Source organism: Perca fluviatilis, chromosome 5 (assembly GCF_010015445.1).
Source record: "Perca fluviatilis chromosome 5, GENO_Pfluv_1.0, whole genome shotgun sequence".
In the NCBI taxonomy this organism is placed as follows: Eukaryota; Metazoa; Chordata; class Actinopteri; order Perciformes; family Percidae; genus Perca; species Perca fluviatilis.
The window spans coordinates 28,095,202-28,112,963 of NC_053116.1; the positions used below are offsets into that span (position 1 = coordinate 28,095,202).

General features: G+C 44.0%; 1 protein-coding gene across 4 annotated transcripts in view; it reads left to right on the forward strand.

Moving 5' to 3' along the window:
- bsna (bassoon presynaptic cytomatrix protein a) overlaps nucleotides 1-17,762 on the forward strand; it is a 189,403-nt gene that overhangs the window by 140,803 nt on the left and 30,838 nt on the right. For 2 of the 4 annotated variants that reach the window (XM_039801784.1, XM_039801785.1), the window contains exons 5-10: nucleotides 1,802-7,171; nucleotides 7,983-8,024; nucleotides 8,622-8,780; nucleotides 9,498-9,709; nucleotides 10,141-11,062; nucleotides 15,203-17,705. In XM_039801784.1, coding sequence (XP_039657718.1) covers nucleotides 1,802-7,171; nucleotides 7,983-8,024; nucleotides 8,622-8,780; nucleotides 9,498-9,709; nucleotides 10,141-11,062; nucleotides 15,203-17,705 — 9,208 coding nt within the window. The remainder of the gene's footprint in view (nucleotides 1-1,801; nucleotides 7,172-7,982; nucleotides 8,025-8,621; nucleotides 8,781-9,497; nucleotides 9,710-10,140; nucleotides 11,063-15,202; nucleotides 17,706-17,762) is intronic. The other 2 variants (XM_039801788.1, XM_039801787.1) reach the window with 2 other exon arrangements.

Here is a 17,762-nt window from a genome sequence, read left to right on the forward strand (position 1 = left end):
AAATATTTATAAAGATTGGCTGCTTTGGGCCTTTTCGAAGGCAAATTAGTCCTTTCTCATCTAGGGAGCTGCTAGAAATCTAAAATGCAGAGAACTCAAAGTAAAGTCTCCTCTGAAGTATTGTAGGAGGTTTTCTAGAAAACATTTCCATAATTTTGTATCTATTTTGTATTCTGTCCTCCACCCCCCTTTCATTCACCAGGTTAGTCCCTTTGGTATTATGATTTATTAAAAGACATCTGAGACAGAGCCATTGATGAATGAGTTTTGAATAGTTTTTATGATGTTAACTCCACAATCGCTCATCAAAAAACTAAAATGTTCTAACTCCTAAAAGACACAGTTTGACTAACCTCTTTCCATCAATGGCTCAGACAATTGTTAACAAACCTAACAAATATAAGCCACTTCATGATAACTGTATAATTATGTGATTTGTCTTCATACTGTCATTTATTATATTATTGGAGATTTACTTCTAAAAAAAATCAGACCATACCCTGAAGTTTTATTGTTGCATAATACTTTATCTTTGTTACATATTTGAATAGTAACTACATTGTAATGAAAGAAACATTTAGGATTTTGTTCAAAGGGCTGACATAGCTGATAGTGGATATGATATGCAATACGGTTTATTCAGTTTTGGAAATAGGAAGGACAAATCGCTGCATTTTGGACATTAATTAAATCTAACTGTTCAGTGTTTTTCATTATAATTCTACATCCATGGTGAAATTGAGTAACAACCTCAAGCCTATTCTCTTACATGTTCTCTCTAAATGTAATTCCTGTCTCATTTTCTTTCTTCTTTGTGCAATTTAGCAACTTTTTATGAGATAACTTTCAAGCATTCAATTTTGGCCCACATATGAGTTAATTAACAACTCTAATAAAAGAAAGTCTTTATCAAATAAAGTGTAATTTCTGTAATGGGATTTTAAGGTTTATAAGAACCAAATTAGATGTTGTTGATTAAAAAAAGACTTTGTTATTCAGCGAAATTCCCTAGACAAATTGCATCACAATAGAGCAAGAAATGTTTTGTATAGACCTCCAATCTTTCAAACCTAATGAAGAGAACCCTACTTTCATGCATTCTTGTTTCAAATGAATATATATATATATATATATACTTGGTAGCTAATGTTCCAAAAATAATGGATAATTCACATTAACCATATGCCATTAAAAACCTATTAAATCACCAAATGTACGCAAACCTCTGGAAAAGCTATTTGAATGAGCTTTTAACCAAATTCACTGCAGTTTGTATTTATCCATATATTTTTAGGTGTAGCGTTCAAGAGAGCTTTCACGATCATTGCTTAATCTCTTCTTGAAATGCTAAGATCACAGTTTAGTCCAATGGCATATTTACAACTATCTTTTTATTAAAAGTTGAGGACTGCAGTTTTAGCATGCCTGTTAAGGCAGGATTATAACATATTTTAAAAATGAAACATGAAACATTTGTAACTATCTTGTTATCTGAAAAATATTTAAGCGTTACATCTAGGTCCAGTATTGCACAGGCATTGGTGAGATATATCACTTCAATCTTTGATTTTCAAAAAACAACTTAAATTTGTTCATAGATAAATATTAAAATTAGACAGAAACCATTTATTTCATTTAAAAAATCTGAATCTGAATATATGCGGGTTAAAATTGTATGCAAACCAATGTGCTTATCCAGCATCAACACATTCTCACACTTTGCATAAATTATGATTTAAATTAAAAACCCTACATTCCCCAAATCTAATATATATTTATTTTTTTCTTCTGCTCTCTTTAGGACACAAAAAACAACAGCACCCATGACTTGTCACGCAGCCCTCAAAGCCTCAGTGACACCGGCTACTCCTCTGATGGCATTTCCAGCTCCCACAGTGAAATCACAGGTCTAATCCAAGAAGAGGAGATGAAGCTAAGTGAGAGGGGGATCAGTGGGCGTGGCTCCCCACCAAGCCCTTCTGAAATTACAAAGCTAGAAAGCTCCATGAGACCTTTGCTGGAGAAGAGCCTTTCTGAAGAGAAGGTGGACAGAAGGGGAAGGAAGCACAGAGACTTGGATGACAGAGGGAAGCAGCGGCCACGCTCCCTTTCAATTCCACCAGATGCATACGACTCTGATGAGGAACTAGAAGATATACTAGAGGAAGAAGAAGATGGAGGAGACTGGGAGGGTAAACGGAAGGAAGGGAAGGAGGAGAAGAATGGGAAGAAAAAGAAGGAAAAAGAGGCTGAGCCCACAGAGATGACAGATGAGGAGTTCATGAGGAGACAAATTATGGAGATGAGCGCTGATGAAGAAAATGAGGAGGAGGAAGAGATGGAGGAAGAGGAAGATGAGGAAGATGAAGGATATGGCTACCAGAAACCCAAGAAAAGCCACCATAAACACATAATCTCTGACTCAGGGAAAGAGAAAAGACGTCTTCAGCACCACTCCAGCAGTTTCGAGGAGGAAACTAAGAGCTCTACCGATGTTTATAAAGGCTCATTGGAGGAGGGTGAAGAAGATGTGATGGCATCACAAGGTGGCTTGAGGCGCTTCAAAACTATTGAACTAAATAACACCAATAGCTACAACCGAGACATGGAGCTGGGCAATGAAAATGACTTGAGCCTTGATCGTGAACCAGAGCTAGAGATGGAGAGCCTGACAGGATCTCCCGAGGAGCGTTCTCGGGGTGACTACTCCTCCACTCTGCCAGCCACTTCATCCTCATATGGCTCAGGCCAGTCTCCTACTTCCATCTCATCAATGGAGGAGGACAGTGATAGTAGCCCCAGCAGGAGGCAAAGGCTGGAAGAGGCCAAGCAGCAGAGGAAAGCACGCCACCGCTCCCATGGCCCTCTCCTTCCCACCATTGAAGACTCTTCAGAAGAGGACGAGCTGAGAGAGGAAGAAGAACTTCTGAGAGAGCAGGAGAAAATGAGGGAGGTGGAACAACAGAGAATAAGGAGCACAGCACGAAAGACCAAGAGGGATAAGGAGGAGCTGAGGGCTCAGAGACGCAGAGAGAGGTCCAAGACACCACCTAGTAATCTCTCACCCATTGAGGATGCTTCTCCTACAGAAGAGCTGAGACAAGCTGCAGAAATGGAAGAGCTCCATCGTTCTTCTGCTTCTGAATATTCCCCTCAGAGTCTGGACTCAGAGGCTGAGGGATACGAGTCCAAACTTTACAAGTCAGGCAGTGAATACAACTTGCCTACCTTTATGTCTCTCTACTCACCAGTAGAGAAATCATCAACTACAACAACCACCACAGCACCATCTTCAACTTCAAAACCGTTAAAGAGCGCTGAGGAGGTTTATGAGGAGATGATGAGGAAGGCAGAGATGCTTCAGAAACAACAGCAGCAACAGCAGCAACATGGAAGACATGGGCAGTACTACGAGGAGGATGTTAATGGTCAGGGTTATGATGACGAGTATGAATATGAACAAGATCAGGTAGGATATGACAATGAGGCAGCAGAGACAGAAACAGATATTTATGAGGAGATCCGACAAACATCTCAGAACATCACCAAAATGCAGCAGGCCACAGATGAGCAAGTAGAGATTGAGATTGAAAGCTCCTACCCAGACAAACAGCTCCTAGACACAGGCTCAGCCTTTGCTAAGCTTCTGGAGCAAAGCAATGCTCTACTTACTCCAGGGACCAGCCCCACCCAGATCTCAGCTCCTGTCTCCTTTGCTGAGACTGGAGGACGGATTCCTGATGTCCGAGTGACACAGCACTTCTCTGCAAAGGATGGACACAAAGACAGGATCAAAACCCAAGCAGGAAAGAATGGAATAACTCCAGCAGTGGCTGCCACAACTATTGCAGCTTATGGTGTTTATGCCAGAGATGCAGTAACTATTTCTCAGACTAGTTCAAGCCACACTATGACGTCTACTCAGTCTGGTATATATGGCCGGCACATGGCAAGTCCTGCCACATCTTCAGCTACAGTCTCAAGTGTATGCAGCAAAATTGCAGAGATTACCCAGGCCTACAGTCAAAGAGAAGTGATCACCAGAAGGGTAGGGGAGACCAGGGATATGCGAGACAGCTCAACATCTTCCACTGAGAGAATTATTGAGCCACGTTCTCCCAAGTATACTACTTATTACAGGAGCACCAGTCCTCCTCTTTCTCCATCACCACCACCACAGAGTCCAACCCGTTCACCTTCCAGGAGAAATACAGCTGAGTTCTCTACACAGACTTTCAGTTCAGCATTACGAATGTCAGAGTCAGCTGGCTCTGGACCTACATCACCAGTGACAGCTCAGGGAACCCAAACTTCACATCAATCAGTTTCCCCACGGCTCTATCGTCAGCAGTCTTCCCAGGATACCCCATACTCCCCACCTCCAAGCCCAGCTAGGCCAATGACAGTCAACACTGCTACTTCTCCCCTGTCTTCACCTACCCGATTTAGCCGGCAATCAACATTTGACAATTACTCCCCATGTGGCAGCCCTCCAGACACGCCACCTTACCAACAGTCTCCTACACGTAGCTTCTATCAAACACAAAGAGTTGAGAAAGTAAATGTGGGAACAAGTATGGTCACCACAGCCAGCACTTACACCAGAGGGTCCATGTCAATGGACAACATCTCTCTCTGTCGAATATCTACTGTCCCAGGCACTTCTAGGGTAGAGCAGGGCCATATGATTCAAGGTGGAAGTGTTGTGGACCTCAGAACAGCCACCAAACCAGCTCCTATTATCATGACTGACCAGGGAATGGATCTTACCTCCTTGGCAAGTGAAAGCAGGAAATACCATGGTGGATCAGAGGGTAGTAGACACTCAACAATTGTGCAGCCATTGATTATGAACCTGAACACCCAGGAGATCACTACACCAACCACTGTGAGTGTCACTGTGGCTGCTTCCATGTTCATGACCCAGCCCAAACAGCCAGCAGTCTATGGTGATCCACATCAAAACAGAGTAGATCTGGGTCAGGGCATGGGTTCGGCTGTGTGTCTTTCCCAGAACAAAGCACCAATGTCACCTCCAACTGACCCAACAATACCAAAAATTGATGCCAAACTGGAAGACCTCAGTATCCAACAGAGAGAGCTACAAATACAGCAAGAGAAGTTACAGAAGCAACAACAGCTCCTTGAACAGCAGTTGCAGCAACATCATCAGATGCAACATCAACAGCAACAGGCATCTGCTTTGGCCAGGTACAGCCTTACTGGCCAGATCTCACCTTTACTGAAAAAAGATTTGCTAGTCAGTCAGAGTAGTGCTGCCTCAGCAGTGGTCAGTGCTATATCACCAGTCATTAACCCTGAGCTGTATGGCACTGGTCCCATTGAGCTGAAAGGGAAGCCCAGTCCTCCTGGTGTGATATCAGGAGGTAAATTACCACATAGCATGGTAGTACAGATGGATGGAGAGCCAGAGCAGGCCAGGGCAGTGACTCAGCTAATGAAGGTGGAAGAAGGACAGGATGCTATGGATCTGACAGGAGGCCAAATTAAACCTGATAACCAACCAGCTTGCTGTGATGTTGTTTATCGACTTCCATTCGGTGGAAGCTGTGTTGGGGGTGAGAAAGAGGGCATAAGGCCTCCATCTGCCCCACCTCTCACCTATGAGTCTGACCAAGAAAGACAACCTGGAGGGTACCATGAATATCCAGTGGATGAAGGCAAGGCCTACACATTACCTTTCCCTGGTAGGCTTCAGCCTTCGATGTCTGATACAAACCTAGCTGAAGCAGGGCTTCAGTCCTACCATTCTAAACTAGAACCACACATCCAAGCCTCAGGAGATCTTGCCGTAGATCTAACTGCTATGAAACAGGGTTATGGAGGGTATATGGGGATGCAGTATGGCTCCTATACAGATTTACGGCATGGAGGGGACATCACAGCCCAAACACTGCCTATAAGGAGATATAATTCCTTGTCTAACATCAGTTCAGACTATGGCTACTCTGCTCGTGACATTGCTAGCTTCCAAGAAGCTAACTTGGCTCAGTACAGTGCTACAACTGCCAGGGAGATCAGCCGCATGTGTGCAGCACTCAATTCCATAGATCGATATGGAAGCAATCCAGACTTGATGCAGTTTGGTAGTTTGGGAAGAGGAACCGGGCCTGGGGCCTCCAGACTTGTAGCAGGTCTTGGCATGAGACAAAACCTCCTATTTGGACTAGATGGGAAGCCAATCTCCCATAGTCAAGCACTAACCAACCTTATCAATGCCAGGCAGGCCAGTCTCAGAGCCATGTACCCTGCTGCTATTAGGTCTGCTGATGGGATGATCTACTCCACCATTCAGACCCCCATCGCTTCTACACTTCCCATCACAACTCAGCCTGCTTCTGTTCTTCGCCCACTACTGAGGGGGGTCTACAGGCCATACCCGTCTGCCAACATGACACCTGTGCCCCTATCCAGTCTTAGCAGACTTCCAATGAGCGCCAGAATACCCTTAACTGGACAAGCTCCAGTCCGTTACCCAGCACCAGGTCTTCTCCAAACAACGTCAACCACTACCACTACTGCTGGTGCTGCAACAACTTCAGCACCAGTAGGTGCCCCAATGTCTGTTTCCATGACACCTACTAGTTCTACAGTCCAGGATGAACCAGTTTATCTTGGTAAAGGTGCATCCTCATCAACAGAGGTCACCCCAGTACAAGGAACAGTCATACCAATGGACCCACAGCAGCAGCCAATAAACCTGTCCCAGGCCCACCTGAACAGTCAACAGCAACAGCAACAGCAACATCAACAGCAACAGCAACAATTGGCAACTGCTCAGCAGCCCCAACAGCCTCCTCCAGCAGCCCATGCCTACCCACCATCAGCTTCTTCACACACTCATGGCTACACCCAACCTCCAGTCGGCCCATCTGGCCCCACTAGTGGCTTACCCATTCCAGGAGGACTTCCTCCCTTCCCTCCACCAGGTGCCATACACAAGGAAGGTGAAACTGAGGCAGACAGGCTGCATCGGCAGCAGGAGCAACTTCTGCAGATGGAGAGGGAGCGTGTGGAGCTGGAGAAACTCCGGCAACTGCGCCTACAAGAGGAGCTCGAACGAGAAAGGATAGAGCTGAAGCTGCACAGGGAGAAGGAGCAGATGCTGGTGCAGAGAGAGTTGCATGAGCTGCAGAACATCAAGGAACAGGTAGAGGGAGAAACAGGAGGCAGATTGGAGAGTTTTATAGTTGGTGTCTTGTTTTTTGGTTGTCGGTTTTGCTATGGATGTTGGTTTGTGTTTTGTTGTTTTTGTGGTGGTGTTATTTGTGGTGTATCTTATTGTGTTATTATCATTTTATATAATTTAAATTGTTTTGTTCTTTCAGTGTCACATCTTTGATGTGCAACCAGTAAATTGACTTGCAAGACACAGTGCATCATTCCCTGAAATATTTTTTTTTAAACAAACAAATTCTATATACAGTATAAAATACATGCATGTATGCAATGCACGTTTCCTATCAATTCCTCAAAGAAGTACATGTAACAAACTGTGACGGATTAATTGAATATTTGTTGCCAGTGAGACCATTAAATATCTCTTCAGAAGATTGTGTTAAAATTCTATCATTGTTAGTGAAAACGTTATTTAATGTAATGATTGATGGCTTTGTTCAAAGAAATGTTTCCATCCAGACAGCCTTACAAAAATATAGTTTTATAGTCTGCATGCTATGTAGTTCACTTTACTGGACATTTACTATATGTGAAGTGTGCATGAACATGCCTGTAGTATGTATGTGTGATAGAAACTAATGATGCTCAGATTTGGGCTTCATGTGCCATTTTGTTGGTTTGATTTATATGCAAAAGAAATATGAATCCCTTTATGTTGTATTCTTCTAATATAGCAAGTACACATTTGAATATACCACTTTACTCAGCTCCTAATAGCCTTGTGCAGATGTTTTAACAGTTAAAAGAAGGGCTAACATGACAATTTTCTTCTTTTTTAATAGAACAAGCAGTTGAAAATCTTTCAAGTTAACTCGGTTAAACAGGTGTGGAAGCCTTCCTTAATGAGAATGAACTAGAGATGGAATGTTTAATATGCATCTCATAACCTACAGTGTAAGCGGGAAAAAATCCTTTTTTGCACTAGCTTGTCATTTACAGTATGCAACAAAGAAAATGCATTACATATTTTCTTATGAGAATTATATGACTGGCACCAGCAATAACCAGTACATGCTGCACTTCATTTATGTTGCGCTTCCATTATTGGTTTTTGCAATATGTAAAGGGTTTGACTAACTTGGAACCATTTTTAAAACTAACCCATCAACACAAGAATAACTCCATGTCACATTCAGTATCAGGAGTCTTTGATCATATTTTATACAACCAGATGTGCCAAAACTCAGCAACCTTGTCCTCTTCTGTCTTTACTGTCTCTCTTTCTCTCTCTCTCTCTGTTTCTCTCTTTTTTCATTTTTTTTCCCATAATTTATTGTTCTTGTTTGATAATTTATTCTCCGCTCAACCCATCCACTCTTACCTCTCTCTTGTGCTACGCTTCTCCATATTTTTTTTGTCTTGTACTATCTCTGTGTTTTGGCCGATGTGTGCTTCTTTCTGTTCCACCAACATTTTGTTAGGTTCTACAGCAGCAGCAACAAGAACGCGAGAAACAACTTGTTCTCCAGAGGGAGCAGTTGGCCCAGCAGAAGTCCCAGCTAGACCAAATCCAGTCTTTACAGAATCAGCTCCAGCAGCAGCTTGTAGAGCAGAAAAGACAGAAAACAGCTGCAGCTCAGGTAAGGGAAGGGAAGTGAAGGAACACTTGCAGATGGCAATAAGTGATGTGACATACTGTATGCTACTTATCGGATGGTATTGAGGATTGATGTTGAAGACGTCAGTTCTTAGGCAGCAGAGGCAGAAAATGTAGGGCATAGAAAGTGCGAAAGTACAGCATGCTTCGAGGAGCTATCACTAATACATTTTTGGCCTGCTTGACACCTGTCTACACATGCCAGAACCCTGGCATGAACTTACCTACCTGAAATAAATTTTTCTATGGTAGTATATTTTCTAAAGCATAATTGATCTCAAAAGGTTCATTAAAGCATTTAGCTGCATCTGTAGTTCCAATGAGACAACCTGTAGGGGGACCGAAGTGGGAAAAGTTACATAGTGTTGATTTAAGCCACAAACATATTTTGACAACTTGTGAATTAACTGGTCTGGCAAAGAAAAACTTGCTTATAAATCAATTGTGCATGAAGCTTGAAGTTCAGTGCGCAAAATAATTATAATGTGCTTTCTAAAAATGATCACTGTAACTGTTAACTGAATTGACTTATCAAGCTACAACTCATAATGTTTCTATGTACGTCTGCACTCAGGAAATTATTTTATGGACCACTATGGTTGTATTATGGGGTGCAATATGCAAAGCCTTTTCAGTCTCAATTGAATCAATAATGGGTGACAACTGACAACGTTAAAAAAAACTTTTTTCTTTTCTTTAGATGGGCTCCCGTTCTCTCCCCAACTCCTCGTCAGAGATGTGCTTGAGGAGCCAGCAGGAACACATGGAGACCAGGAGCAACATGAGGAAACACAGCTCAATGACTAGGCTGAGCAGGGACAGCTTGGATGGAGACGGCGTGGTGTTTTACGGCTCCCCTCGCAGGATCGTGGACAGTTGTGTGCAGACGGACGATGAAGACAGAGAGGAGAGGTAGAGATGTGTGTGTGTGTGTGTGTGTGTGTGTGTGTGTGTGTGTGTGTGTGTGTGTGTGTGTGTGTGTGTGTGTGCGTATGGCGTGTGTGCGTGCGTGCATGTGCGTGCACGTGTGCGTATTAGGCAAGAATTACCTTGACAGTTATCCTATTTACTGAGATGCCGATGCAGGCTTTATGAATAATTTATAAACAATTTCACACGGACTAAAGATGTCACATTTCTTAGAGTTTCAAAGGCATAAACCATTGTGCAACACAAACAGCTGATACGACATCCAGTATTGGTAAATGTTCAAACTTGTCAGACTTTTTTCTACGTTTTTCTATGATATGTGTTTCTATGTTAGCACTTCATAATACATCTATTTTAATATGCTTGTACATTGCACATTGTGTCTTTCCTTCTACTCTTCCCTCCATCACCAGGTACATGATGCGTCATCGCACTAGAAGGCGTGGTCGTAGTGTTGACTGCTCCGTCCAGACGGATGACGACGAGGACAAGGCTGAGACTGAGCAGCCGGTCCGCCGAAGACGTTCCCGTTTCTCCCGGCACACTGAGTCCAGCAGCACTGCCACCACGTCCACCACAACCACTGACACCAAGAGCGACACTCCCAAGATGGTGTCCTCCAGTATCGCCATTCAGACCATTAGGGAAATGTCTTGCCAGACGGAAGTGGAGCACCTAGGAAGAGTTTCCCCGGCAATCCATGTGACAGTACCAGACCCAAATAAAGTAGAGATTGTGCACTACATCTCCGGGCCTGAGCGGACCCAAAAAGGACAGTCTCTAGCATGCCAGACTGACCAGGAAGCCCAGTCACAGGGTGTTGTAGCTCCCCAGCTCAGTGTACCAACCACAGTCAGTCCATATTCTTCTTCTACCAGTACCGGTACACAACAATCTGGTTCTGTCGACCACCTGACGCAGCAGCGCCAGCAGCAGCACATTGCAGCAAACGCAGCCAAGTTTGAGCGACGCCGCCCCGACCCACTTGACATCAACTACCAGCCTCATAACCACCTCCACAATGAGTCCATCTCCAGCATTATCCGGCAGCAGCAGACCCCAAAATCCCCACAAGTCCTCTACTCCCCTGTCTCCCCGATGTCCCCTCACCGCCTGCTGGAAACATCTCTTTCCAGTGAGAGGCTGAACAAGGCCCATGTCACACCTCAGCAGAAGTCCTACACAGCCGAGTCCCCCCAGAGACACCCCTCTATGCCCCGACCCATCAAGAGCACCCAGAGGTCCATGTCAGACCCCAAGCCCCTCAGCCCCACCACAGACGAGCACACCAAGGCCAGGCTGTCCCTCTACCAACAACAAGCACTCCAGAGCCAGGTAAAGTCACTCAAACCATGCTGACACACGCATTAGCACACAATGAAAGCAATACAAATTGATTCAGGGCACACTTAAATATTTAATTAAATTTGATTAAAAAAAACACCTCTTGAGACCTGCACTCAAAATAACGTGTAGAACAAAACATCTTTTGGACTACACACAACACCTCAGCGATATTTCAGCTGTAAGCCATCCTCAGTGTAAAAATCAAAGCAACAACTTGATGGTATCTTACTGTATGTAGCCAAAGTGGTTATAGAGCATTGCATCACTAACAATTATGTTAAAAAGAAAGTGTTCAGGTTAACAGTAAAAATCATCGTCATAGCTGCACAACTACCACTGATATTGAACACAATTTGGTAGTGTTGCTTAGAGTTTTGATGGAATTGATGCATCTGCCACACTAGCAAACAGATTGTGTGTGTTGCTCTCTATAGCTTCATGCTAATGCTAGTAATGCTGCCTAATGCCACCGTCAAAGAGAGGTCAGATGTTCAGGGCCTTCTTGCAGTAAATCATGTGACAAAATATCGATCACAATAATACATACAATAAAATACATAATGATAAACCAATATAGAAATATCATCAACGGAATACAAACAACTGATTATTAGGCAAAATGTAAAACCTTGGGCAGGGCCCCAGCAAAGGTTCATTATCTTTGTTCTAGTCAATAGTTTGACTCACTTTTATGTTGTTCAGTGGGGTCAAAACTTGCCAAAGGCATCAATACTGAATGGCATTCATATAACTTTAATTGAAATCATTCCTTTTATTCCACTTTGCCCCTGTTTTTATTTTGTGAGTGCTATGAATGTTTTACATGAATGTTATGATGACTAATTCCCTTTGTTTTGGATTTTTCAGATGTTACAGTTTTGTTTTCTACGTTCTTTAGGGCATAGAGACTTTATCAAGTCTATCCCATCCCCAATTTGAAACAAGTGACACCTACTCTTATGAAACAATAGCTGCCACGAAAGTGAGCTAAAGTGGAATCCACTGTTATGCTTTCTTGAGGTTATTATAGAAACCTCTGGTGAAGGAAGGTTTTCAACAGCTCGCCCATTAACTAACTCAATTTGATACTAAACTAGGTATCTAGTGAATGTTTCTGCCTGTTATTTTACTTCCTATAGATGTATTATGATAGGACAGTCTGAAGTTCTCTCTCATATTCATTAACATATGTAATATCTCTTTTTAACTGTGATTTGTGGATCTACAAAATACTTGCATTGGATAATGGCACAAGTGACAAAACTGCCATTCATTTGCATTAATAAGTAGTTCAATGTCATAATGCTTACAAACCAGGAGCAATAACTCTAAAAATTTAACCTGTATGCTTTACCCTTCTTACAAGGTACACGGCAGGTGGCAGAGTGCTCTAACAATACATATTTTGGAGTGAATGACTTCATTCCTTAAGAACAATTCAAAAATATCCAATTGAAAGCTAGAGAATGAATACTTAATAATAATGATGATCCTGGTTTATAGAGCACTTTTTAAAACAGAAGTTGCAATATGCACAAGGCAGCAAATTAAAATCTTGTTAATGACCAACTTTTAGGTAACAAAAGACAGTGATATAAAAAGAGTGCCTATAAAAAGAAGAAATAAAGAAGCAGTTTATGGCCAAAGATACTTGATATGTTTTGTTACCAAATCTTATGCAAGCCTATAGTACTGATGTAGGATGTGCATTGGATTTGAGTCACCCAATTAAAAAGCATACTCCCATCAAGACTAATTCACTTCCACATCATTGGCTGGTGTCTTGCAGTGTCTGCAGCATATGGCAATATAAACAAAACAAAGCTGCTCTACGACCTGCATATAAAATTACTTAAATTATTTAAAAATTTCTTTTCTTAAGAATGGTCCACCTTCCCTCAAAATTATTGACTTATAGCAGTTTTTATGTGAATGTTGTGATGAACAACCCCTTTGTTATGTATAGATGTTTCACATGGCACCGTATTTTCTCGCCTATTCTTCTGAGGTGTTGGGAGTATGTTTTCACTGCCCACGTGCTAAGATTTTATGATTAATAAGTCCCAACAGGGATTTTTTTATCTTGCCACCCCCACACAGATTGACATGATAAACAACACACTGTGTTATCTATATACAAATTAAAAATGCAGTTAACATGTTTGATAGGGTACAGTATTTGCATATTAAAAAAACAAAGATGAACCAACAATCATTCAGATTTTCATGTAATTCATGATATTGTTTAGCCATGGGGAAACATTGACTCCTGAACAAGATAAAAGTGCTTGGCTGGTTTGAACTCTATTTGGTATTTTTTGTTCTATATTGTACAGTCAAATTAGCTAAAATGATATTCAAATACACTGAAATTTCTGTCTTTTGTTCTTTCTTTCTTTTTTCCTGGGTTTTACAGGGGAACACAATGCAGTAGGCGTGGTCTTAAGATTTGGAGTTTCAGTTTGCAGCATGATGCTATCAGAAACTATCCAATAGTCATTTGGAAACATTCAACATGTGGAAAATGTACAAAACCTCTGTGTCTGCTTTATTCTGTACAGTATACCTGCCTAAGTGGTAGTACCCCGTTTTGTCTTCAGAACAGCATGAATTCAAAATTAATGGATTCAAGAGGGTGTTGGTAACATCCCTTATGGCTTTAAATCTGTACAGACTCAATAGCATTTTCTATATATTGGCCATAAATTCATTGCTGCCAACCTCCCGATCCAGTAGATTTATTCCTTGACAGTTGCAAGGCGATTCATTTCCAAAATCTGTTTAACTAAGCCTTTCTATTCATACAAATGCCACACAGTCACACTCAGTATGAAGCAGACCAAGACCCACCGCCTGCAGTGAACCCAGCCTTTAAAAGATAATTGGTTTGGTCATTCCCTCACATCCTTCTGAATATAAAATATTTTACCCAACATTTTGAATGAAAGGAAAGTGTACTCTATTACATAATATGGGACAGATAGTTGTGTTTGACATGCTAACTTAGTTGAATCACAAAATCCTTAAAGTGCTCATATTGTGCTTTTTGGCTTTTCCCCTTTCCTTTATTGTGTTATATATATCTTTTTGTGCACATTATAGGTTTACAAAGTGAAAAAGCCCTATTCCATCTTCCAGAGAAAACGCTGTTCACCAACTGCTCCAAACAGCTCAATTGTAGTCCAGCCTTTACTTCTGTGACGAACGTGCGTCACTTTGTAACACACGTTATAATGCTCGCCTAGCTGCTAGCGTGGCACGCCCTCGTACTCTGCAACTGACAAGCTAGCAGTACTTACTGCGCATGTGTGACCCCCAACAATGATGGTACAGAAGTGAGATGTCTCACTCTGTAGCTAAAACAGAGAGCTCAACACACAGGGTGAAAAGAGGAGCTGCTGTGCAGTACAACAAATATATGGTGTTTTCTGAAAATTAAACCACATAAACCTATTCTGGTACAACCTCTAAATACAATTATGAACCTGAAAATGAGCATAATATGAGCACTTTAAGCAACAACCCATCAACATGTTTCCAAAAAAGTTGTTTGCATTAGATGTTGATTAGCAGAATACTGCACCACAATTGGAACTAATTTTAATAATTTTGTATGTCCTCTAATACAAACTCCACTCTTGTTTCCTGTTGTTCTTGTCTCTGTGTCTATATGTGTCTCCTTTCTCTCTCTTGTTTGTCCCTGTTGCTGCGTCCTGCGTCTTTTTTCTGTTTCTTGACCTTTTTATCTTTTTGAGTTTTCCTCCCTGCTCTTCCTCCTGTTTTATTCATCTGTTGTGCACACACCGTCTGTCCTCCCATCTCCTTCAACTTTCTCCTCCCTCTATGATCCCTCCCAATGGATCTCCTTTTACCACTTCTAAATTATCTCCTTTGTTTCTTACCCTCCCATGTCCCTGTCCATCTCAAATTCTTTTTTTTTTTTTTTTTTTTTTACAAATTTCCCATCTCCCATCCCTGTCCATTTAACTTGTTTACCATCCTATCCCATTATTCTCCACACTCCCCTGTTCTTCTGTTTTACCTCTCCGATTCTTTCCATGCTTCTTTGTCTCGCCATATTCTCCTGCTCTTCCATCCCTCCCTCCCTCTCTCTCTCTCTCTCTCCAGCTGGCAGCCCTACAGCAGAGCTCACTGCTCCGTAAGGTGAAGCGAACCCTGCCCAGCCCTCCTCCGGAGGAGACTACCACATCAGGTCACCTGCCCATGATGGCACCTGCCCTCCAACAGGTCTACCTGCCCTCCGTGCCCAGCCTCAAGCCCAGCTCCAGGTCTGGCCTTGCTGCCAAAGCCAGCCTCCTCAAAGACCTCACCCACGAGCTGAAGGCCGTGGAGCAAGAGTCGACCAAGCTAAGAAAGCAGCAAGCTGAACTGGAAGAGGAAGAGAAAGAAATTGATGCTAAACTGAGATACCTAGAGCTGGGGATCCACCAAAGGAAAGAGACACTGGTCAAGGAGAGGGAGAGGAGGGATATTGCCTACCTGAGGTGTATGGGGGACACTAGGGACTACATGTCTGACAGTGAGTTGAATAACCTACGTTTAGCAGCTGCAGCTGCATCACATGAGACCAATGGGCTACTGTCAACGAGGCCTAGCACCGCCCCTATGAGTCAGTTCACCAGCGACCTAAACACAGCAGCCCAATACCCACCCGCCTCATCCTTCCTCTCCTGTCAGTACCCCCAGAGCCAACCGGCAGCACCAATTCAGCAATCAAGTGTGCAGTACCAGTCTTCGACATTTAACCAGCCTCCCTATCCAACAGTGTCTCAGTCCCAGGCACTGCCACAGCCCACGCCCCTGCAGAGCCATGTCCACCCTCCCGGACCTTCTTACCAGTCTCAAAACTCCTACCCTTCCCACACCTATCCCCAGACTCAGCCCCCATACCCCCAGACAGACATGGGGTTAACAGCTGTACCTCAGCCTCAACCCCAGTCGGGGCATACAGGTTTCGGGCCAGCACCACCTGGTCAGCCCCCATACCCCACCCACAGCTCACCCTATCCCAGCGCTGTGTCCTCCTACCCTAGCCAGACCCCCCCATACCCTGGGCAACCCCAAGCTGATATCCTGACAGTCCACCCGGGACGACCAAGGCAGACTTCACTGGCCGATCTGGAGCACAAGATGCCCACTAATTACGAGACGATCAGCAACCCCACAGTTGTGGTCACCACCACGGCCCAGGATGCTTCCTATTCCAGTGCAGCCCCCTCTTATGGTCAGTACACTGGATCAACAACTATGGCCAGCTCCTATGGGCCATATGGCTCAGCACCAGTGTCCAGCAGCTACGGTGGGTACTCTACTATGCCACCTAGCACTTATGGCCATTATACTTCAACAGCAGCTAATTCATATGGCCAGTACACCACAACCACTGCCAATACTTATGGCTACACCACAACCACAGCCAGCTCTTACGGACAGTACACTTCTACAGTCTCCAATGCCTATGGGCACTCTGTAGACAGTCCCTCCACATATAGCTCTGCAGATGGGATGTATGGGGCCCCTGGCTTAGAGCAGAACATCCCAAGGAACTACATGATGATTGATGATGTAAGCGAGCTGACGGCAAAAGACGGGCTGGGCACGTCGACAGGGGACATGATGCATCATGGCGGCGGTGGGCGTTACCCGGGCGACATCCACGGCCACAGCAGCACCATTGGCAGCACAACGCGTGGGGGAACTGGCAGCTCCTCGTACGGCAGGGCACCTGAAGAGGAAGCAGCGATGCAGGAAGAGCTGTACGACCACCACGGCAGGGGTAAGAGCAGCTACAGGCACGGACCTCTAGGGGGCAGCAGCAGCAGCGTGAGCGCTAGCATGGGTGGGGGATCCTCCTATTACTATGACTACGACTACAAACATGGCAGCATTCGCCCTGGGGTACAGAAACCTTCGTTGTCCTCCAGAAGTCTTCTGGCTCCTGCTGTCATGTCCTCCAAGCGCAGCAAGCACAGAAAACTGGGGAGTATGGAGCAAAAAATCTCCAAGTTTTCCCCAATTGAGGAGGCTCGGGATGTGGAGGCAGACCTGGCCTCCTATTCCTCAGCAACAGTTGGGGCTTACCCCTCCTCTCACATTCGAGGGCGCAAGCTGATTGAGGATTACGGCTTCAAGAGGAATACTTACGAGGCGGGCACCACTCATGGTAGTCGATACTATGGTTCAACGGTGGAGGAGGATGATCGGATTTACTACACCTCCAACGGCCGCTCCCGTTCTACCGGCTACGGCATGGACAAGATCTCAGCCAGAGACTACTCTGGGTATCGCAGCCGATCCTATGAGAGGGACGACCGCTCCTACCGATCTGGCTTCAGCCGGGGGCGCCACCCAACCCGGCAGTACTCTGAAGAGGAGAGCCCACTCAGTCCCCTGGGGAGGTTAATGGGTTCTGGGCGATCATCAAGCTTAGGCCCTGACCCATACGACAGGCGCAGCAGTAGATATCAATACTATTATGGCCAGTATGGTTCCAGCCACTCGCTGCCAGACGTACAAGACCACATACGGGACCTTCCCCGGACGCATGTCTACAAATCGGATGATACATACATTATAGACGATTATCATTGCGCTGTGTCAGACAGCGAAGGTAATTGTGGGAGCAATGCCCACACAGTCTCAATACCTACTACTGCCCCCGCCGTTT